Raw genomic sequence first — 24,232 nt, forward strand, 5'->3', positions numbered from 1 at the left:
AAAATCACCAGTCAATAACAGAAATGTGTTTTCCCCACCATAATAATATTAAGTGGCACTAATGATCCACTTAAGTTCTAAATTTTTTTTCCAACAATAATCTCCTTCCAAGAGGAAAATTTCAAGCTCAAGTAAATGACTAAATGTTCCTTTCACTTTAATTTTCTGAGATAAGAACCACTTTAGGAGCCTCCTTTGAGGAATGTCGTTTCCTTAGGAAGCCTGAGAAAGGGCCTGGATGCCTGTTTGCAGACCCCTATCCACTTTACCCTCCTCTGTCCAAGTCAGCGATTCTGGACTCAGCCTTGGCCAAGTAGCTTGAATTGGCTGTTTGATCTGGCTGCCTGGGCCCACCTACAAGGTAGCTGCTTTATCGACTCAGGGAGCAATCCGATCATTTCCTGACCACCCAAGGATTTTCTCTCTTCCTTTTCAAAGTCACATTTCACTGTTTTTGACTCTAGATACAGCTTCCAGCCATTTTTGTTGTGCTCAATTTTTATGAGACTCTCAATGTTGACAATCAATTAGGATGCATTTGTTATTCATCTACTAAGTACCAGGTACTGTGCAAAGGATTTCCTTTCTCCAAATCTGTGCCATGCTGTAAATTTACAGAACACATGAACAATAAATATGGCTATTTTTGTGAGGGACAGCACTCATCTGGGGGAATCAGTAATGGCTTCTAGTAGAAGCCAATGCATAAGCTGAATCTTGAAGGTAACCAGAGATCCCAAAAGGAAGAGGTAAGAAGGGAGAAGATACCAGACCACCATGCCAAGATCTGAAGAGAGAAGACAGATTGTCTCATGTAAAGAAGAACAGGGCTGCAGCACAGAGTGCATGGGAAAGAAAGATGCATTTATTAAATGCCTACTGTGTACCAGACATTGTACAAATATTTTCTCATTGATCCTTAAACAATTCCAGGAGGTAGGTGCTATTATTATCCCCCTTTTAGAGATAAGGAACCTGAGGCAGAGTTTGCCTCAGATCACAAAGCTAGCATCTGAGGCCAGATTTGAATTCAAGTCTTCCTGACTCCAGAACCACCATTCCATACACTCAACCACCCAACCACTTGGGGGGGAGGGGGAAGGGAGAGTAATATGTAAAAAGACTGGAAAGGTAGAAAGTTGTGAAGAAACTGAAACAGCAAGCATAGGAGTCTGAAGAGAGCCACTGGAGTTTCCCGAGTAGGGATGACATGATATGCTCAGGCCTGAGCTTTAAGAAAATAACTTTGGTGGCCAGGTGGAGGATGAATTGGAATAAAAAGAGAAGACTGGAGACAAGGAGGCCAGTAGGAGGCTTGAACTAGAATGGTTGCCATGGGAGTGAAAAGGGGCCTGGTCAAGAGACACTGTGGAGACAGAAATGACAAGATTTGGCAACTGATTGGAATACTGGGGTTCAAGGATTAATTACACTGAGGTTGTGAATGTGGGTGAATGGAAAGATGGTGGTGTCCTTCACAGGAATATAGAAGTCTGGAAAAGGAGAGAAAGAGAATGAGTTCTGTTTTAGACAGGATGAGTTGAAATGTCTATGGGTATCCAGTGTGAACTGTCCAATTGGTCGTTCATGATTTGGAACTAGATTGAGAGCTGGAAGGGATTCAACTTTGAGCACAGCACATTTTTCAGCAAATACCTTGATTGGTTGTTTTTTTTTTTTAAGTGACCGACACATTCCATGATCAAGTCATTTTATCCTAAGTTTTTAAAAAAAATTCAATATTATAGAAGTTGGTAAAATTAATGGAGAAGTCAGATTTGTATGCATTACTTTTCTTTTCCTAGAGGTAGATAGGCTGGGCCTGGAAGACCTGAACTCAAATCTGATCTCAGACACTTACTATGTGTGACCCTAGGAAAGTCACTTTAACCTCTGTCTGCCTCAGTTTCCTCATCTGTAAAACGGGGATGACAATAGGACCTACCTCCAAAAATTGTTATGAAGATTAAGTTAGATATTTGTAAAACACTTGACATCTCATAGGCGATTAATAAATATGTCTTCCCTTTCTTTTACCCTACCCAAAAGCATACATAAAAATGGGCAACACATTTAATATTGTTACTAACAGAAATAATAACATCAAAAATAAAGTACAAATTAGGAAATAATGTAAAAAAATTTTCAAAGGCTCTTTTAAATAGACATATGTACATATGTATATATGTGAAATGCTTTTTCAACCATATGTGTGTATGTATACACAAATTTCAAGACATTCATAATAAGACATTTTAAATTGGAGCATGCAAGCTTCCTCACTTTATAAAGGCAGCATGGAAATCATCAAATTTGGAGTCCTGGAACTTGGGTTCAAATTCTGACATTTACTATTTTTGTGATTTGGGGCCAGTTATTTCACCACTGAATGGATTGGACAAGATGCCCTCTATGATTCTTTCCAGTGACTAACTCAATATCTCACCATCAGTAAGCCCCAAAGCCAGGACTCAAACTCAGGTCCTTTGACTCTAAATTCAGCACAATCACAACTTGGACCTGAATATTCCCCATGTGTTTAGTCAGTCTCTGGAATATGTGCATGGTGAGCAGTTATACAGTACAATTTGCAATAAATTTTCTTTTTTATTTCAAACATCATTTATTTTTAATATTCATTAAAATTTTTTGAGTTCCAAATTCTCTCCCTACCTCCCACCCTTCTCCCATCCACTGAGAAGGCAAGAAATGTGATATCAATTATACATGTGAAACCACACAAAAATACTTTTCCAAATTAGCCATATTGTAAGGAAAAAAGGAAAAAATATTGAAATAAATTTTCAACAGAAATTTCGAATTTCATCCCAAAATAATAGAAACACACCCTTTGGGTATAGCACCCTTCAGTCAGTGCTGGATGAAATGTTTGCCAGTTCAGGACCAAAAGGTTTACAGGTCAGTTTTTTCCATGGTGAAATGGAATTAGATTCATGAAAGCTGAGTTCTAGCTTCCTTCCCCAACTGTGTGATCACAAGGTCATTTAAATTCTCTAAGCCTCAGTTTTTTCTCTTATAAAATGGGGCTGGGATTACACTGGATGATCTCCTGGGTTCTTTGTACCTCTAAGTCTATGATCTTCTGTGTACTGCTCTTAGGTGGCACACCACCTACTCTGTATTCACAGCTGTATAGAATCACCTATAGAAGACTGGGGCTGAAAACCTGTCTGAGTGTTAGGGAGCAGTCTGGAATGGAGGAAAGCCTTGCACTGATTTCTCAAATGCAGTTGTCCCTGGCCATTGAAGCTGCTTTGAGTGTCCTAGAGATTTTCACAAAAGAAGCAAATCAAGCCATAATGTTAAAAGTAATAGGTAGGTCTTTATTTGCTTAAGGTGATGCTCACCAAGGAAAGTTTGGTTTATTTTTAGTTCAAGATGCCTAAGGGTGTGGAAGGGGTAATGGGGAAAGTGGACAAAGGATACAGCCAGATATACAGTGGGGCCACAGACACCATAGATAAAGGTTCTCTGCAGGGGGAGGGCAGATTTGAAACTTAGCCAGCGACTCAAAGTCCAAACCCTTTAGTAGGGGCAGAAGTGGACCAATTGTGCAGGGAGTCATTTGAAGTTCTGGCCCCTCCTCTCATCTCAGTGCTGGTGTAGCTGAGTTTTCTCCACATCTGAGCTGCTGAAGAAGACCAGGTGCACAAAATTTGGCAGGTAAGCACCAATTAGTTAGGAAGTTAGAAGTATCCAGCCATGAGGATTCCCATTATGGGAAGTTCTTAGGGGATGAGGGGAGAATCCAGTAAGAGGAGGATACACATCAAGAATAGCTAAGCCTAGATAATGAGGAAGTTTGCCTGAACCATTAATAGCAACTCCGTCAGCTCTCTTACTCCTATTTAATTCTGGATCCAACTCATTGCCCTTCTGTAGCTCTTGGCCTTTCTATACATTCCATATCTCATCATCTGCGTTCTTTATCCACGTGGATTTTCCCACGTGAATTATGCATCTTCCATTTGGGTTCATCATCTTGGATGAGTCTCTACCTCATACAATCATAGATTTAGAACTTCAAGGCGCCTTAGAATCTATCTAGTCCAGCTCTTTTCACCTTGTTTTACAGATAAGGAAACTGAGGCCCAGAGGTGTTAAGTGACTTGTCTAAAGTCATATGAGTAACAAGTAACAGAGTCAGGATTGGATCCTAGGCTTTCTGACACAAAATCCAGAGTTCTTTCCACTAATCTACATGACTTCCCCATTTTAACCCCTTACTTGATAGGGATTATCAAAGTAATTTCAAGTAAAGTAATGTCAAGAAATTCTGCTTGCTCTTCATATATACATATATAGCTACCCACATGTGTCTACATACATGTACTTACTGCATATGATTCTGTGCACATTCACGTGTGTACATACATACATATATATCTTATATGTTGTTAAAGGAAAGCTTTTAAGATTTTACTTTGCTCCACTTAAATGCTTTTAAATCACCAACAAAGAGCAGAATTTCGTCTTCTCGATACCTTCCGGTCAATTGTGCAACCCCAGAAATGAAGACTGCTATGGAAAACCATTTGTGGTTCTCGTGTTTCTAACTCATGTTTTAATCAAGGACAACTTCAATTTGCATGTCGACCATGCCATGAAGATTTTATAGATTAAAAGTAAGTGCACTGATTGGCGGTTTTGAAGTTCTCTTAATCTGTCTGTCTGTCTCTTCCTCTCATATTCATCTCATTCCTGGGGTTTCTATTTGTTTGGTATTATTTTCGCTATAAAATAAATTAAAATTGACTTATCTATGGTTTCAAAATTGAGTACATATGTACTGTATTCATTAGAAATGACCCTAAACTAATATTCTGTATAAGCAAAAGCCAGGTTGGACTGGGGTTTGGGTGGAGGAGTACTTTTTAACCTAATGAGGAAAATCAGCCCTACCCACCAGGACCATCTTCTTCCTTAAAGAGTTCTCTAACATTGGCTGACAGCAGCTTTGCCTTTCAATTTACCCATCCTAGGGAGCCAGTTCAAGCTAATTTGGAGACAGGGGTCTCTGGTCTGCCTTATCCAAATGTTTTTTTTCCACAGGGCACTGGCCACTCTAAGGCATCTGGGGACACAACCCCCATTTTGGAATACTCAGACTCCAAGTGACCTAACTCCCTTTAAATTACAAAAGAATATAGCTATAAAACTAAGTTAATCCAAATAATTCCAGTATAATAGTTTGCTGTCTATTAATACTGAGATCAGAGAGGCATTCAATTTTACAGAAGAGTAAGATGACTTCATTGATGAATTTTTGGGCAAGAATTTCTGAGAGGAAGGCCCCAGGAACAAATTCAGCTATGTCAGGGAGATGTGAATATTAATGCTGCTACTGCATTAAGAAAAAAGTATCACCTTATTAAAAAGCTCAATATTTTGTCTTAAGGACAAGTATTTCTGCCATTAATTAACACAGAGACTAGCTGTAGCAAAATAGTAAGGTTACAGAAATCTTGACCATCTGTTAGAGGTTTGTATTTTTTTTCTTTTTTTAAACTATTCACAAGTGACTTCCTAATTATTGGCAAGAGTTGAGCTCAGACATTTCAGCTCCAAACACATCAGCCTTGCTTTTAATTTAGAGTAACCTTTTTGTGATACTATTACCAAAATGATCCCTGAAGGTGGGTCTCAGCTACATGAAAATGGAAATTTATTTCAAGAAGGATCAGCTGAAAGTTCTCATTTACTTTTTTGGTTGAGTGGCTAGAAGTTTCTGGAGAGGCCTTCAGAATTAATCTCCTGCCTTGATGTTTCAACAGGACAGTCCAAAGGTTTCCTTCACTTAGAAGCAGTGTGGAAAAAAGTACTGACTTTGGAGTAGGAGGGCCTGGTTTTAAATCCCTACTCTGCTACTAAGAGACCTGGCACAAGTCATTTCCCTTATCATGCTCTTGGTTTTCTTCTCCGTAAAAGGAGAGGGTCCTGTTAGATAAATTGTAAGATAAAACTAAATCCTAGTTCTTCTCTACAAGACTGCCCCTATTTCCCCACCCCCATTCCCAGAACATTTGGAAACATGAAGGTTAAGATGTAAGTTCAAGGCAACCCTGAAGGGGGGAAAGGAGAGATATTGATGAAAGTTGTTAAGAGTGGTGTTGGTTCTAGACTGGTTACACATATGTAAGAAGTAACTCAAGATGGCAGGTCCCCTATTGATGGCCTCCTGTGGGAGTCAAGCCCAAGTCACCTTCCTGAAGGCACCATGCCTTCAACCATCACCACTACTGTATGAGGCCTCTGCCCTACAACTAGCCCCTGCTTCCAGACCTGTTCCAGGGACATGGAATAAGATTCAGTTTTCATATAAAACTGTACTTTCAAGCCATGGCAGATGACCATCTATTACCAGACATTTAAATTTTTTTTACACTAGACTTTACAATGTATGTGCCAGAGGCCATCAAGGTGGGTGTTCCATTAACAGAATGAAATGAAATAAAGAAGGGGCAGCGTTCATAGTACAAATAGAAGGAGAACACACAGTTTCCCCAGCGTGCCCTCTGATCCAGCCAAGTTGGCCTTCAGGCTACTCCTTACACATGATGTTCTGTCTGGGTCCATGCTTCAGCACAAACTGTTCTCCATGCCTGGTATGTGCTCCCAGCTCACTTCTGCCTCATGGAATATGGTGTTCCCTCCTATATGAGATCTTTCCTGGAGTCCCCAGCTGTTAGCCCGTTCTCTCCCCTATCTACCCCTGAATTCACACTATGTGTAAATACATTTGACATGTGTTTATATGTGTATATGTTGGTTCCCTCAGTATTATAACATAAACTGTATATTTATACATAGTTTAATAATATAGTTTGTATCATAATGTAATAGATCATATAATATAAGATATACTTTATATAATGTATCATATAGTATAATACAATATATATTTTTTATAACATAACATATACCCTATATAACATATTATATGATAATATAAGTGATATATACACATATATTTATATTATATATAATATAAACTTCCCTCAATGTAATATAAGATAAATATATAATATATAATATACAAAATCCAAGATTAAGGGCAAGGCTTCACTTTTGTCTTTGTATGCCTAGTTTCTCACACAAGCAGGTGCTTAATAAATATTGTTTGATTGATCAAGCTGGCTACCATTAGACGACCTTACAAAGCAAATGGAATGCCACAATTAAAAGTAGAGCACTCTTCCCCATACTACAACACTAGAAATGATTATTTTTCCTACTTAGTGTTACAGTGGAAATAAAATAGAATTTTTTCTCCCTTTCTCCCTCCCCACCTCCAACTAAAGCCTTACTGGTCATGCCTATTCATGGTGTGAGGGATTTAGAGCAGCCTAATCTCTGACTAATTGCTCCATGTTGTAAAGGCTGTGACTCCGGGACCAAGGACAGACTGTCTTCTAGGGGCCAGGCAAATTACTTTTACAGAAGCTGATCAATAGGCTGGTCAGAGAGGGATGAATTTTTTAGCCACAGAAATATTCAAAGACTTTTTACTAAGTGATTGCAAGCCTACCATAATCTTCCTGTCCATGAAATTATGTGTGATGAAGTGCTGGAATATTGAAATGGGCACCAGGGAAGCTTGGGTTTGAATTCCAGCTCTACCAACTAATTAGTATTGTGATCTTCAATAAGTCACAAGGTCACTATGAGTCTTATTTGTAAAAATGACCATATTTAACTAGATGGTATGTAAGGCTCCTTCAAACGTAAGCATTTTGCAATTGTCAATATTAAACACTAAAAAGAGTAAAGAGTAAATTAAATTTTTGCTACAAAATTATCAAATTTAAGAGAATTTAAATATCTTATCCCATTTATGCAAAATCAAGTTATGTGCTAGAAAGTAAATCTAAATAAATGTAGATATATTTAACTATTTTTATTCTGATTAAAATCCAATGCAGTAGATGCTTTCATTTGTCAATTCTTTAACCAGATTCAGTTAATCAGCATTACATATATTGCAGTCCAGTGGGAAGAGTGCTGAAAGTGGAGATAGAGAATATGGATTCAAATCCTTGCCACCTGTGTGACTCCAAATCTCTTCATCCTTCTTTGTCTCAGGTCTTCCTTCATAATGAGTGCTAGGTGACCTCCAAGGTTCCATCCACCCCCTCAATCTATGACCCCATGATCTTTGCATATTACAGCATAATAACAAATGTTACTAATGATTACACTGAAGCATTATGAGATCTTGAAGTATTTTTCCAAATCAGAAAAAAAAAAACAATCTTATTTTCAAAGGTATGTGTACGTGTGACTTCAATGTACAAGGTTTCCCCTAAGTCATTTTGGCAACTCATATTTAATTCAGAGTTTAACAGAATTTCCTGGGTGCATTGAGAAGTTAAGTGATTTGCTCAGTATTACACAATTATTATGAGTCAGAGACAGGATTGGAAACCAGGTCTTCCTGATGCCAACGTTTGCCCCCCCATACAAAACATTCTGCCTCTCAAGAATATTGTTGTTGTTGAGTCATTTTTCAACCATGAAAACTCTCCAAGGCTCCATTTGATGTTTTCTTAGCAAAAAACCACTGGAGTGGTTTGCCATTTCCTTCTCTAGCTCATTTTGTAAATGAGGAAACTGAGGCAAACTGGGTTAAATGACTTGTCGAGGGTCACACAGCTACATCTGAACTCAGGAAGATGCATCTTCCTAATTCCAAGCCCAGTGCCCAATCCACTGCACCACCTAGATCTCCAAAAGCAGAGTTTTAAAGTTTAACTACATTTTGGTTTCCTGGTTTGAATCTTTGGAAAATGATAAGCATTAGAATAGTCCAAACTATGCTAGAACAAGTAGTTTGTGATGTCATTAATTTTTGGTTGTTGTATGATATCATTTTTCCTGTTGAATCTTAGATTTCATCCTAATGCAACTAAGCAATACATGTGAAAAGTGAAATAGTACTTCCACGGAATAATATTAATAGCTGGAATACCAAATTATTTTCTAATGGATGAAATGCTATACTGCAGAGTAGCACTGCTTTCAAAAATGGTATTAGTTTACTAGTCTATGAAAAGAGCTGGATTTCAAAGAAGAATTGTGTATCTTTATTTGTTAATAGTGAGCCCATTAGAGCATAATAGATTTGATTCTGATTTTGCTTTTTAAAAAATGTAGAAATGCCAATATGTGGTGCATCATTAAAATTGTCATAAATATTTATTTGCAAACAACCACGTTTCATTTTGCTGTCTTTGTGTCACATGTCACACCCAAATGAGGTCTTTTTCTGCTCTTTGCAAATTAAAAACCTTTGCTCCCTGTTTCATGTGCTTTCTCAAATTTACACAACCAAACCAAAATAGAAAAATCAAAATTAGCAAAATTTTGGTCAGTCAACAATCCTATGAGGGAGAACCATGTGATCTGAAGAGCTATGGGGTGAAAAAAATTAAAGATATATAGATATAGACATAGATATTTTCCTTGATTTCTAGGGTATGAATGAAGAGTCATTGCCTAATCAGAGAGATGCTAATGGAGATAGATGGCTGCAGTTAAGAGTAGAGAGTGATAGGGTCACTCATACTTGGTTTATGGAGATAGGCTTAAGAGATGCTGCTGCACTGTTCCCTACATTATATTCACATAGTGGAATTATTGGCCTCTAGTACAATTTTAATTATTCATATTTTTACAATACAATCTTATTGTTATGTAGTGCTAGATTTCCATTTGAAGTCCTTTTTAAATCTCTGGTCTCTCTCCCATAAACATGACTTACAGTAGCTCCAACTTCCTGCTTCAAATATAATCATAAAACCAATTCAGATTCTTCCAAGAAACCCAGCCTCTGGCAAAGTCAAGTTTCAACCTAAATTTGGAAATCCTCCAGAATGCATCATTCATAAAATCAAAGTCCATTCCATTGGACTTTAAGGTATTTTTTTTCCAGGAAGTAACACCATCAACCATTTTAATGGCAGTTCATTTAATAGTATCAGAATACTATCCAACTTCTTGAAGACAGCACCTGCCATCCTATCTCATAGGAAAGGCAGGACAAGTCACACTGGTGAATGAATCCCAAAATAAGCTCTAGAAATAGACACATTGCACTTCTACAACAATTTACTTCTGTGGTCCATTTATAGCAGCCCTGGAATGTTTCAATTTCCTGATAAAGAAGTTTGTGCTCAATCGTTGTTCAGTTGTGTCCAACTCTTCATGATGCTAGTTGAGGTTTTTTTTTGGCAAAGATACTGGAGTTTGTCATTTCCTTCTCCAGCTCATTACAAATGAGGAAACTGAGGCAAACAGAATTAAGTGACTTGCTAAGGGTCACACAGCTACAGTGAGTGTCAGAGGTCAGATTTGAACTTAGGAAGATGAATCTTCTTGACTCCAGCCCTAGTGCTCTATCCACTGCACCACCTAGCCACCCCTGTGTTCAGTAGAGGTCTCTTTTTCTCTAATTCCATAAGTAATATTCACAATATGTATCTAAGATGAAAGATGCACAAATACAGCTCACTGAATCCAGGTTTTGGGAAAATTTCAGATGCAGTTAAAAAAATGACTTGGTAAAAGTCTAAGTTCAACGACATGTTAAACGGTTCAAACAGAGAGTGTGTACACATTTAATAAATCCCTGTTGACTGACTGACATATAATATTCTGGGTACCATATATCACTTGTACATTCACTAAAAATTTCTTGAAAAGCATTTGCACATTTTTCAAAATATATTTTCTTCATATACCCTGATCCTAATGGAAAGCAAATGATGTCTTTCCCAAAATAAATTACCAGCCACATACCTACGACTTGATGCTGAAATTCAACTCTTGAGCAAGTTAACAAATAAAAACAGTCATCTACAAACTGTTCCCACCTAAAGTTACAGACATACTAATGGATACTGCAAATGCATCCAAAGCCTCAACTGGGTCCAATTCTTGAGGGAGACCCTGTAACAAGGCTGGATGGAGATTTTGTTTTCCACGTAGCATTTCCGCAGATAAGATTCATCGTGAAAGCCACCTCAAAACCACAGGGAAAAGGATGAGCTCCCTTTCCACTCAGCTATCTCCTGCTTTTGGCATTTCACAAGGTGCCAGGGCTCCGGAGAATGCGTGCCAAAAGGAGGTCAGAGGCTGAGCCAACTCCGGATCCCTCTGCCAGATCGGTAACTCGACCCCCAAAAGAAATCAACATACAAACCAGGGGCAGGCATGCAGTGGAAACCTGGCGGACTGGCACCAGAATCAAAAAGCCTCTATCACTCCTTCCTCCCACCCTCCTTCGCATTACCCCAAGTGCTCCTGCGCACTTAGATGGCTTTTCTCTTCCAGCCTTTCCTCCACAGGTGTCACCCCCCCCCCAGCTGCAGAGCCCCCAAACCCTGAAGCCTGCCAAGCAAACTGGCATTTCTCTGGCTGAGAAAACCCCAGCTCTGAGCTGTACCTCTAGCTGATGCCCGCCGCTCCCGTGGCTGCCCTGCCGCTTCCGCCGCCACAGCCTCAGAAGTCCTGCGCATATCTTCTACCTCCACTTAGCCCCCCAAAATTGGGTGTGAATTTCTTGTTCCCCTCAAAACACGTTCATGGCAAGTTCCAGTCAGTAGGGCTGAGGGGATAAGGAGGACGGGGGAGGAGCAGGGACTAAAAAGAAGGCGAGAAAGCCCAGAGGGAGCAAAGAGCCAGCCGGGCACCAACTCGCAAACCGCGCGCCTCCCCCGACCAATGCGCCGGCGGCCCCGATGACCACTCCCTCCACGCCACCCGTCGCCGCCACCTCCTCCCCTAAAACAGCCCCCACCCCCGCCCTGCTCTGCTCCAGCGAGTGGGAGCCTCGGGTTTGGGGCTATCCAGACCATGACCTTCGCTGGTTCGATACTGGCTTTTCAAATTGTGCTCCTTTCTGACCCCCGGGAGGGCAGCGGTTGCCCACCCACCCTTCGCTAGCCTCTCGGGCGGGAGCTGTGCCCCGGGTGGCGGGAGCCCCAGAAGAGGCTGAGGGCGGGACCTGTGCCGCTCTTCTTCCCACCCAGGGAGGCTGCCCAAGGACTCTGTAAGAGCCGAGGAGGTGGGGAGGGGACTGGACCGCGGGGCTGGGTCTCTGCCTGAGGGAGAGAAAGCGCGCTCAGTCCCCGCCCTGCAAACTCACAAGCACGATCAGCCCAACTTCTCCAGCCCGAGATCCCCCAAACTGAGTGAAGTCCGAGGGCGGGGTGCGAAGGGATGGGAAGCCAAGCCTGAGAAGCGGCGAAAGGGTGCATGGTACCGGGGCGCTGAGTGTCGTTGGTGCAAACATGAGCCCTGGGGGCGCGTTCGGGCGGGTGCTGCCAATGTTGCTGCAGATTAGGCTGCTGTTGCTGCTACTTCTTGTAGCGGCTCCCACTGTGGGCAAGGTGAGTAGGGGCTCCATGGCTGCTGCTCCCAGACGCTGTGCCCTCTACGCCCCCTTTCCTCTCAGTTCTGAGGGCATCAGCCCCGAGCTGGAACTCGCAGGAAAAACCCGGTATTATCCAGATTGGGCGGGGGAGGAACCGCAAGACTGCGGGTGACTGGTGCGGTGAGGGAATGGAGCTGTCCAGCCTGGGGTCGTGGGTTGCGTGAGGGAAGCATAGGGCAACTTGAACTCGTAAGTAGAACTTTCTCTGTTCATTGACAAAGGATTAGAATGACTCTCATTGTTTTAAGTCTGGTGCGGAAGCTCCTCTCCCCTAGAAAAAAGGAGGCAGTTTCGTTTATTTATTTGTGAAAAGAAAGTGCTTGTGTAGATAAAAAATAAAATTGTTTTGAAAAGTTCCAGTCACTGAATTGAGTTTAAAGTAAGCAGGGTGTTCTGGTGAAGAGGGCTCAGGTCTGGGAGTCAGTCAAGCTAACTTTCATTTCCACAAACACTTGTGCAGCCCCTTCAATGTGCAAGGCACTTAGCAGAGATGAAAAATGACAATCCTTGTCCTCAAAAAGTTTACAGACTAATCAGGGGAACCGGCACATACACAAGTACGAAGAAAGGATTAAAGTGTGAGAGAAGTGGAGGAAAGAAAAAGGGTGCTCCAAGATTTACAAAGCACTTTAATGTTTATAAACAAGGGCTTTTCTCACTACAGCCCTTTGAGGTGACCTATATAATACTAGCCGCCTTTTACAGATGAAGAAACTGAGGTCTATAGACATGGTGAGGCTTCCTGATCATGTTAACCAACTAATCAGCTGGAGGTCTAAATAAAAACCTAGCTCTGATTTCAAGTCCTGCAATCACCTATTGTAGCAACCACTACAGAAGATTCAAAGGAAGTAAAAGCAAAAGGAGAAGGGAGAGAGAGCACTTCCAGCTGGGTTGGGAGATGAGGAAAGGTTTTGTGGGTAAGTCTCTCTGAGTTCACCTTAGAGGAAAGGGAAAAATACCAGTAATTATAAATAAGAAATGGAAGGGACCCTGCCTTTCAGGAATGAGCAACAGACTGCGTGAATGCACTGAGTTGGGAGAGTTCAGGAGGAGATAGCGTCAGCAGTCTAGTCTGCTTGGAACACAATCTTTGAAGTAAAGAAGTGAAAAATAAGGCTGACTGGGTAGGTAGAAGCAGATTATGGAGAGACTCTGTGCCTGGAGTATAATAAGCACTTAATAATGTTTTTTCCATTCTTCCATCTGTTTATGAAAACCTGAACCTGGATAGTAGTAGATGAGTTGAGAGGAGGTGATAAATATCGATATGTAGCTATTACATATACATATATATATTTAAATTTTTATTTCCAGTTCCAAATTCTCTCCCTCCTTCAAATCCCTCTCTCATCCATAGAGAAGGCAAGAAATGATACTTATTATACATATGAAGTGCCATATTAGCCATGTTGCAAAAAAAAGCAAGAAAATGAAAGAAATTATGTTCCCATTTGCACTCAGAGTCCTTCAGTTCTCTCTCTTTCTGAAAGTGGATGCCATTTTTTATCATCCTTTGGATATGTCATGGATCACTGTATTGATCAGAGTAACTCAGCTAATAATCATTACAATATTGCTGTTAGTGTATGCAATGGTTTCCTGGTTCTGCTCCCTTAACTTTGCATCAGCTCATATAATCTTCCTATGTTTTTCTGAAACTATTACCTTCATATGATAGTATAGAGGTAGAATTCATTGAAAATGACAACTGAGGGAATGTAAGGGTAAAAGAGAAAGAAGAATCCAAGATTATAGGAAGATTTAGATGACTGAGATAATGGGTAGTGGCATCATTAATAGAAATAGGTACATTGAAAGGAGGAAGTTTTAGTGAGGAAGATAACATATTTAGTTTTGGACATGTTGAATTTGAGGTGCTGGTGAGATATCCTGGGAGAGATGCCCAGCAAACAGTTGGACAAAGTCAACCTGAAGCTCAAGAAAAAGAATGGGGTTGAATAATTTGCTAGTTCAATTTCAAGCAATCACTTCTCTGTGCCTCAGTTGCTTCATCTGTCAAATGAAGGGATCAATACCTATCCTAACTACCTCTTACAGCTGTGAGAATTCAGAGAGGTCAGTGAAAAGTTAAAAGCACCTTAGAGAAATAAGTATGATGATGAATTTGGGAATATCTGGATATATTGAGTTTATATCTCTGAAAGGGAGCAGAGTTTCTACAAATTACATTGATACAACCACTGGAAAGTAATAGACACCATAAATGTTAATGCAACTTATTGAGAATTTTGTTTGTGAACTAACAGTTCAAAGTGTTTGGGATCCTATGATTGCCTTGTATATAGTAGATACTTTATAAATGTTGGCTAACTTGACTTTCTTGAATGATCGTGCAGGTGATTTGAACACAAATAGATTTTGTTCACATAGAATTCAAGGCCTACACTTCCTAGCTCCAGGGATGAGCCCATTAAAGCCCTCATGGCATCCTGGAAAGACCTGCAGACACCCTCATGTATTATGAGTTATGTAGTAGCCATAACATACTGAAATTTAGTTAAGACACCAACAAGAGACATACAGGAAGAAGGTGCCAGGGGCATGCCTGGCCTGCTTTTGACCCTGAGGAATCATTGTTCTTTCAAGGAGAGTGAATATAACATCATTCTGGTAAATCACTTTGGGGTAGCATCCAGGAGGAGGGAAGGACACTATGACTCTATTAATTGTATTTAAAGATTATCTTTAAGATAGTGGTACTCTAATTATTAACCTCTGTTTATCCTAATTTCCAGTTATATTTTTCTTGTTACTTTTAAACTTCATGTTTTAATTACTGAGTCTGGTTGAATTTGCTTGACATCGTATTCAGTTCATATTCATATCTGTCTTGTTGCCTGAAATATTTTATAGCCAACTCAAAAGTGAAAGATTTTTTCATTCCTTTGCACCTGTTCAATTATCTAGACCAGAAAGGCATCTGAATAATAACACTTGTATTTTTCTATGTAATGAAAAGAGATAATAACATGAAATCTTAACATTTCTCAAAGCAAGGTGGCTGCTTTCCAAGGCAGTCTGGATAACTGCTTGTCTGGGAAGCTGTAGACTAGATTCATACTTGAGTAGGGTTTCAACTAGATAACCTCTAAGGTCCCATCCAGTTCTTAAGACTCTCTAGGATTCTAGCAATATTTCTCAAGCATAGCTACTCAACATCAGACCACACACACACAGTTCCTGCAAAGTTGCCAACACTACCACCCATACCTTCTGTGAGCTTTGACCGTCTGGGCCTGGACTTGTTTCTGTAAAGCTTCTCCTAGATGCCAGTGCAGTAATTGTAGTGGACATTCCTACAGTGTTTTCACTTTACACACGCCATCTCATTTGTTCTCTCTGGAACTGGGGTTGGTCAGGGAATGTGTAGAGGGGAGAAGGGAGGTCTGCTACCTAAGGTATCCCTGGTGTGGTTAGAAGCTCAGCTCCTGACACTGTAAAAAACGACTAAGACCTCCTCTTTTTTACCTCATCACCCCAGATAAGATAGGAGAATGATATAATGGGGAAATCAGAGGGAGACAGAATGAGAGATGGCAAGTGGACCTCACAAAAATTCAATGACTGTAGTTTATCTAGGATATGGAGGCCTTAGAACTGGGTCCTTAATCTGGGAATCTGTAAACTTGTTTAAAAACTATTCTGATAATGATATTTCAATATAATTACTTTCCTTTGCAAGACTAGGTATCTTATTTTATTCATTTAAAAATTCTGTTCTGAGAAGGGGTCAATAGGCATCACCAGACGGCCAAAGGATGGTAGTCCCTGGCACACAAAAAAATCAAGAGCCTCTGTCGTAGAAGGGCCTCTTCTCATCTGATTTCTGGGGCATGAAAAGTATCTGCATAGTACCTTATAAGTTATAGGTACTTATTAAATATTTGTGGAATTAAATTTCTTATAGAAATAAAGGGGACAGTCCTAAGCAAAATTTCCAAGTAGCTAAAGTTTTTCTTGAATCTCCTGTCAGTTATCTCACATTCTGTGCCCCTGTTCTACCTTCTCTTATCCTTCCTCTGCCCCAGACAGCCCAGTAATTTCCTGTAACTGTTTCACTACAGCTCTCAACTCTGTCCTGTTTTAAGAGAGAGGGGAAAGAGAGGAGAGAGACAGACAGACAGACAGAGACAGAGAAACAGAGATCAAGAGAGACAGAGAGAGAAGAGAGAGACAGAGAGGGAGACAGAGACAGAGAAGAGAGAGAGAGAGACAGAGAGAGAGAGAGACAGAGAGAGAGAGAGAGACAGAGAGGGAGACAGAGACAGAGAGAGGCAGACAGATATAGATATGTAGATATGTCATATATCATAGTAAGAGTATTTAGATTACATCTTAAGTGTTATATATGTATATGTGCAAAGTATTATATATGTGTATATATGTATATATGTATATGCATGCATGTGTATATGTACATACATAAATACACATATGCATATACATGTGTATATGTACATACATAAATACACATATGTATATACATGTATACATCTTCTCTCACAACAACCTGTAAGGTAGGTGATATCATTATTACCATTTTACAGATGAAGAAACTGAGACCAAACTGATCAATAATTGATTTTGTGGGTCAGCTAGGTGGTACAGTGGATAGAGCACTGGACCTACAGTCAGGAAGACTCATCTTCCTGAGTTCAAATCTGACCTCTGATATTTACTAGCTGTGTGACCCTGGTCAAGTTACTTAACCCTTTTTGTCTCAGTTTCTTCATCTGTAAAATGATCTAGAGAAGGAAATGGCAAATCATTCCAGTATCTTTGCAAAGAAAACTCCAAATGGGATCATGAAGAGTGGAACAGGACTAAACAATAACAAACATAGGCAGCTTTTCTACCTTACCTATGTGACTCTCTTCCTGTCCTACCATGCCTGGAATGTTCTATCTACTTCCTCACCTTTTCCACTTAGAGTCCCTGACTTCCTTCAAGACTCAGATGAATTGCCACCTTCTTTCTGCAAGAGGTCTTTCCCAGGACTCTCAATTGCTACTGTTTTCACCTGCAAAATTATCCTCCATCTATTCTGTATCTTGGATGTACATATTTATTTACATGTTGCCCTTCTAATTAGAATATAAGTTCCTTAAAAGTAGGCACTTTTTTTTTGTTCTCCTTTGAGTCCTATAGACTTTAGCACAATGAGCAAATAAGTGCTTAACAAATGTTTGATAAATGATTAATTGAATAAATGTTGGTCCATTAAATTCTGAATGTTATTTTTATGATGGTGCTTTTAAAAAAGGACTTTGCATACATTATCTTATTTGATCCTCCCCACAACCACATGTGTGAGCTAGTACAGTTGTTGTAAATGAGGAGACTGAGAGGCTTGAGAAGGAAAGTCACTTTTCCAAAATCTCACAGCTTAAAAGGGTAGAACTCAATTTCAAACTCAGCTCCTTTTATCTCAAAGTACAGTGCTCTTTCCATGATACCATCCTGTTTACCCATGCATTAAATCTGCCTTATTTCCTGTTATAGTGGCTTGATTCCTAAAAACTCCATATCTTATCGGATCATTGTATCTCCTCCAACAGCTAACGTGGCACTGTAGGCAGGGATTGAAATAGGGAAAAGATCTGTGATTTTAGTGGTTTAGCAAATTCCAGGATGAGGATGAAAAAGCTCCCTTTGTGTAGATGGGCATCTTCTCTACAATTTGGAATTTCAGAGAGTTGCCTAGGGCACTAAGAAGTTAAGTAACTTGCTCAGATCAGACAGTCAGGATGAGATGGAAGCAAGGCTTGAATCCAGACTTTCCTGGCTCTAAGGTCAGCTCTTTGCTATGCCACTCTGCACACAGTAGATGTTTAATAAATGTTGATTTAAAGTGAAAGTCTACGTGGATCTGCCTGAATTGGTTTACCCAATCTGAAAGTGGGAAATAATGTAGGAAATGGATCATGGGAATTTAGAGCCCAAAGGGACCTTCAGGATTATATAGTTCAAACCCTTTATTTTACAGATGAAGAAACTGAGGACCAGAGTATTAGAATCAGCAGTCTAAATAACTATACTTTCCTGGAAGCAGCATTTTTATAGTTTCAAAACAAAGAAGATTGGAGTAGCAGGAAACACCCAAGTTTCTTGCTATGTGACCTTGAATAAGTTACTTAATTTTCTGAGTGTATCATCTCATCTACAAAATGGGAAATATCAGCCCTCTAACAGGGATTATTTGAGGATCAAAAGAGTTTAGGTGAAAGTGCTTTGAAAGCTCTGAATTATTTATTACACAAACATCAGGGATCATTTCAATTTAACAAACATCTATGAAACTCTGAGTTGGCAGGGCCTAGGCTGGACTTGGCTGGGGTAGACATACAAAGAGAGAGACATACAGACAGACACAGAGAGACACAGAGGTACAGAGAGACAGAGAGATACAGAGAGACAGAGGGTGAGAGAGAGAGAGAGAGAGAGAGAGGCAGAAATTGACAGAGGGATCACTGACTGAGGGGAATCAGGAAAGGTCTCGTGGGAGGTAGTAGCTGAGCAGGTCTCTGAAGGAAGTTAGGACTTCTACAAGGCAGAGATAAGTGCAGAGAGTGTTCCATGCACCTGGACCACTTGGGCCAAGGAACAGAATTAGAAGATAGAATTTTGAAGACAACCATGAATCTGAAGTTGTGGGAAATAATGTCTAGTCCAAAGGTAGAGATGTTTTTTCTATTAATTTAGTTCCCCCATTAATTGTGACATAATATCAACTTCCTGGAATGTATTAGGGAGTTTCTTCTTTTCAAAAATATTATTCAGAACATTCTTTACTGCTGGTATTTTCTAATAACATCATTTGAAAAAGTCAGCAGAAAGGATGTCCTCCTCCTCCTCTGTCCTTGTTCTCATGGAAAAATGATCAGCTTGCTTATCTGAGACCATTCCACCTAAACACTGTTGTTGAAATTCTTCCACCTATATCTCTACTTAAGAGGCAACTTACCAAATACTTTCATGATAAAGCCCATTAGTGACAAAAAAAAAAATTCTTTTCATCTTACTCTCTCCAAATGCTTTTTCTCTTGCATCTAAAATATAGTGATGAAAGGGATTGTATTTAAATGTGATGAGGGAGAGAGAAGCCTGATCTTAGTACATTGGCCCCAGTGCCATAAATGTGTAAAAGACTGCATCCCATTCGAAGTGAGTGGTTTTTGACCACAGACATTCCCTAAGGATTCTCTGCATGAGTCTACTGATCTAATACTTAGAAGCAAGGTTATGCCTCTTACTATAGAACAGTCGTCAATCAACCAACAGGCACTATTAAGCATGTACTATGTGCCAATCACTCTGTGAATTACTAGGGATATAAAGACAAAAGTGAAACTTTCTTTTGGGGGAGACAAGGTATACATATGCAGGCATGCCTTTTTTATTGCACTTTGTCTTATTGTACTTCATAGATATTGCTTTCTTTTTAAAAAATTAATTGAAGGTTTGTGGCAACTCTGTGTTATACATCGGTGCCATTTTCCTAACATCATGAGTTCACATTCTGTCTCTGCATGCAATTGCAATTCCTGCAATGTTTCAAACTGTTTTCCTTCTTATTGTATCTGTTGTGGTGACCTGTGATCAGTGGTTTTTGATGTTACTATAGCTGGTTGGTTATTGTCCTTTGTTTTCGAAGAGGGTCAAAATGACATCACCATGATAAAGTGAAGTTTCAGTGTGTCTGTGGCTGATCAGACCAATACAAGCTCAAAATGCTCTACTACAGGTTGGGCACAGATAATCCGTGTGAATTTTGGGGGTGGATACTCCAAATCTGAGCATCCTACGTTTACTTTGTGTTGTCTCAATCCTGCTTTGCTCATAGAGCACAGCACCCTCTCTGATGTGGGCATGTCATGCTGAGCAGTCCTGTGCCAGTGTCTCCCATGTTGCACAGTCAAATCCAGAGTTCCTGAGGGAGACCTTGAGAGTGTCCTTGTATCACTTCTTCTGACCACCATGTGATTGCCTGCCCCATGTGAGTTCTCCATAAAATAGTCTTTTTGGGAAGCATATATTTTGCATTCGAACAACGTGACCAGCCCATAGGAGTTGCATTCTCTGAAGCATAGTTTTTGAATGCTTGGCAATTTAGCTCGAGCAAGTAGTTGTTTGGAGGAGTCATAAACTGCGCCCATATAAAATGGGAAACTTATCGATAAATGTTATGTGTCTTCTGACCACTCTACCTATGGGCTCTCCCCTCATCTCTCTCCCTCTTCTTGGGCTTCCCTATTCCTTGGGACACAACAATGCTTAAATTAAGCCAATTAACCCTACAATGGCCTCTAAGTATTCAAGTGAAAGGAAGTCAATGGATATGGCAAAATTCATTGCTATCTTATTTTAAGAAATTGATACAACCACTGGAACTTTGAGCAGCCATCACCTTGATTAACAGCCAACAATATCGAGACAAGGCTCTCTACCAGCAAAATACGAATCACTGAAGACTAAGGTGATAGCATTTTTTCTAGCAACAGAGTATTTTTAATCAAGGTATGTACATTTTTAAGACATAATACTATTGTGCACTTAATAGACTACAGTATAGTGTAAGCATGACTTTGATATGTACTGGGAAACCAAAAAATTCATGTGACTCTCTGTATTGTGACATTTGCTTTACTGAAGTGGTCTGGAACTGAACCTGCAATATCTCTGAGGTTTGCCTGTATAAATAAATAAGTACCTTCAATGTAAGTAGTAATTTCAAGGAGGAAGCACTAACAGTTTTAGAGGAGGGGGTTGTAAATTAAAAAAGACTTCATATGGGAAGTGGTCTTTCAAGGAATCTTTGGATTCTAAGAGGCAATGGTGAGCAGGGAGTTTGTTCCAGGCATGGCAGAGAGGGCTGGGAAGGATGAGGATCTGTGTGAAGACAGAGGCAAGAAATAAAATGTTGTGAGTGAGGAACAGCAAGGAGGTCAGTTTGGCTGAATGCCAGCATATGTGAAGGGAAGCAATGTTTAATAAACGTGGGAGGGTAGGTTGGAGTCCAGGGCTTTAAATGTCAAACAGAGGTGTTTGTATTTGATCCTAAAGGTAATAGGATATCACTGGAATTTATTAGCAGAACTCTTTCAAGCAGCCCCAATTACCATTTATTTCCATTGAAACTAGTAACACTCACCTACTCACTCCGTATATCATCCTAGACTAGTTGCTGAGTCTACACCACTACATAATTTGCATGGTCAATTCGTATATATCATTGGCTTTTTTTTTAACTGGATCTGAGATTTCATGGTATAGGGAACACCCAGAGAAGAACTCTCTCTACAAATATCACCACCTTCACCACACTTTATAGTCTTAGATAATTGCCTGGGAGGAGAAACAACTTGCCCATTTTCATATAGGCAGTATGTATCAGAGATAGGATGGAAACCCAAGTCTTATGTGACCCCAGAGTTGACTTTCTACATCACTCTATCTTTTAATCATTGCCAGATGTGATGATAAATGCATCCTTGCTCCTATAGCCTTGAGCGTGCATGTGCGTGTGTGTGTGTTCATCCTTCATTGCCGAAGAAGACCATGCCATCAGAGAAATAATGACATGACTTGCACTTGACTTTGTTTTGAGTGAGGAAGGGCTGTGCAGGTCACCAGCCTCACTTCTCCTCCAGAGTCATCTGAATCCAGTGACCAGATATTCATCAGGATGACTGGAGATGACCCAGGATGAGGCAATTGGGGGTAAGTGACTTGCCCAAGGTCACACAGCTAGTGTGTGTCAAGTGTCTGAGGTGAGATTTGAAGTCAGGTCCTCCTGACTCCTGCACTGATGCTCTATCCACTGTACCCCCTAGCTGCCCTATAGCCTTGAGTAGTCCTATTATGAAGTACAAGACTACCCTTGGGCTACCAATAACTTGATCTAGTCTAGTGTTTCTCTGAGCCAACATTCTAATACCTGAATTGATCACAGATCAGGGTCTCCACAGGGCACCTAAACAGCTATTCAGTGTTCTTCAGTCTCTGCAACACTGCCTTCCATCCTTCCAAGTAGCAGTTATTCTATTTTCTTGTTCAATTTACTCAATTATTTATTTAGTATATATGTATATATATATATAAATGTGTGTATATGTGTATGTGTATATATACATACATATATAATGCACAAATGTATACACATGTATATATAGTAAATTTTGGGATAATTAGAGATCATGAGCTTCATCTTCTGGGAAGTTCACTTGAAATAATTTAATAAACTTTTATTAAGTGTCTACTACGTGCAAGGCATGAGGCTAAGGAACAGGATAATTTACAAAAAGAACTTACATTCTATAACAGGGAAGAAGGCATATTCACAAATAAATAGTATTTAATAACTAAAAATGATGCCAGTGCCCATATGTAACAAGTTTATAGAGTCTGACCAACTTCATGTATATGTCAACTCCTCTGACACTTGATTTACTGTTATCTATTTAATTTCATCCTTCTGACTCTATAGAAATCCTGGGGGTATGTTTGGATAATTCTTTTCTCATTAATAAAATTATAATCATATTCTAATTAATTAACTTCTCTTGTTTTTCTATGATTAAATAAATATTCAAATCACAGGGTTTATATGATTTATTTGCAATATTTAGCAAAGACATATATATTTAATATGTATTATGTAGATATACATATGTGTGTATATACTTATATTTACAGTATTTTGACAATAACCATTGTTACAACCCAAGTAACCTCAAACCCTCAACATAACAGGGGTGGTTCCTTTTCCCTTGTCTGATAACTTGGCATTAAAACTATTAAGTTCACTATAGGTACTGTTAGTCTTTTAACAATCTTCTTTACAATTTCTTTCAAAATAATAGTTAAATTCAGTCTTTCATGAGATAAGTTAATTAGTCTTTCTTGTCTTTTCTTCAGTAGTTACAGAAAATATTTTTCCCAAATATCTTTACAACTCTTCATAAACTCTTTACAGGACTTTCTTTATAAAGTTTCTTTATAACACGAAGATTGAAATAGTTTCAGCAGGTAGGGTGTATCTACTAATAACAATCATAACAAAAAATAAAACTCTTTAAGGTCTGCAAAGCTCTTTACATTTATAAAAACATTATGTGATTTGATTTCCACACAAACCCTGGGAGTTAGGTGCTATCATTATTCCCATTTTACAGATAAGAAAACTTAGTAAAACTGAGATTAACTTGTGCAGGGCTGCACAGCTAGTAAGTAGCTGAGGTTGGATCTGAACTCAGTTCTTCCTGACTCTAGGCTCAGTTCTCTTCACTGTACTGCCTAGATTGACTCTTTCCTGTCTGTCTTCTCCACAAATTCCTCCTAGATTTTATTGATCACAGATAAAATGCTTCTCCATGACTACTTTGCTGTCAAATGTTTTTTCAACCAACCTCCAAACTTTCCACACAAATTTCTTTTTATTAGCATTCTATTTGCATTCTACCTGGTTCTTAAAGTTGTAGTAACAATAGCTATAGTTTCTATGGGATAGATATTAAAAATATAGGTTACATTTCTCCCCAGGACATAAAATTTTTAGTTCCCTGAAAATCATCTAGGTATAATTTACCTTAATACAGTTATCCATTCCATATCATGGGGGTTAGAAGCCTGCACAGCACCCCTGAGATATGGAGAATTCATGTAAAATTTTTTGGCCCTCCTTTCCTACCAGAGAAGATGTCTGAATTTTTTTCTATTTCTTTCATGGGGCTTTTATGGTACCACACATATGTT

The 24,232-nt window shown here is 39.4% G+C and overlaps 2 protein-coding genes across 6 annotated transcripts in view; one reads left to right on the forward strand and one right to left on the reverse strand.

Annotated features, from left to right (window-relative positions):
- COL4A4 (collagen type IV alpha 4 chain) overlaps positions 1-12,449 on the reverse strand; it is a 141,873-nt gene extending 129,424 nt beyond the window's left edge. The window contains exons 1-2 of one of the 3 annotated variants that reach the window (XM_072617989.1): positions 12,167-12,449; positions 11,465-11,626 (exon numbers count right to left, since the gene is read on the reverse strand). The gene's annotated coding sequence lies outside the window, so the exon portion shown is untranslated. Of the gene's footprint in view, positions 1-11,464; positions 11,763-12,166 lie in introns of those variants that run through there. The other 2 variants (XR_011968995.1, XM_072617990.1) reach the window with 2 other exon arrangements.
- COL4A3 (collagen type IV alpha 3 chain) overlaps positions 12,312-24,232 on the forward strand; it is a 173,276-nt gene continuing 161,355 nt past the window's right edge. For all 3 annotated transcript variants that reach the window (XR_011968996.1, XM_072617991.1, XM_072617992.1), the window contains exon 1: positions 12,312-12,410. Coding sequence is in view for 2 of the 3 variants with exons in the window: in XM_072617991.1 (XP_072474092.1) it covers positions 12,312-12,410 (99 nt within the window). In the remaining variant the exon portion in view is untranslated. The remainder of the gene's footprint in view (positions 12,411-24,232) is intronic.

Source organism: Notamacropus eugenii, chromosome 6 (genome assembly GCF_028372415.1).
Source record: "Notamacropus eugenii isolate mMacEug1 chromosome 6, mMacEug1.pri_v2, whole genome shotgun sequence".
In the NCBI taxonomy this organism is placed as follows: domain Eukaryota; kingdom Metazoa; phylum Chordata; class Mammalia; order Diprotodontia; family Macropodidae; genus Notamacropus; species Notamacropus eugenii.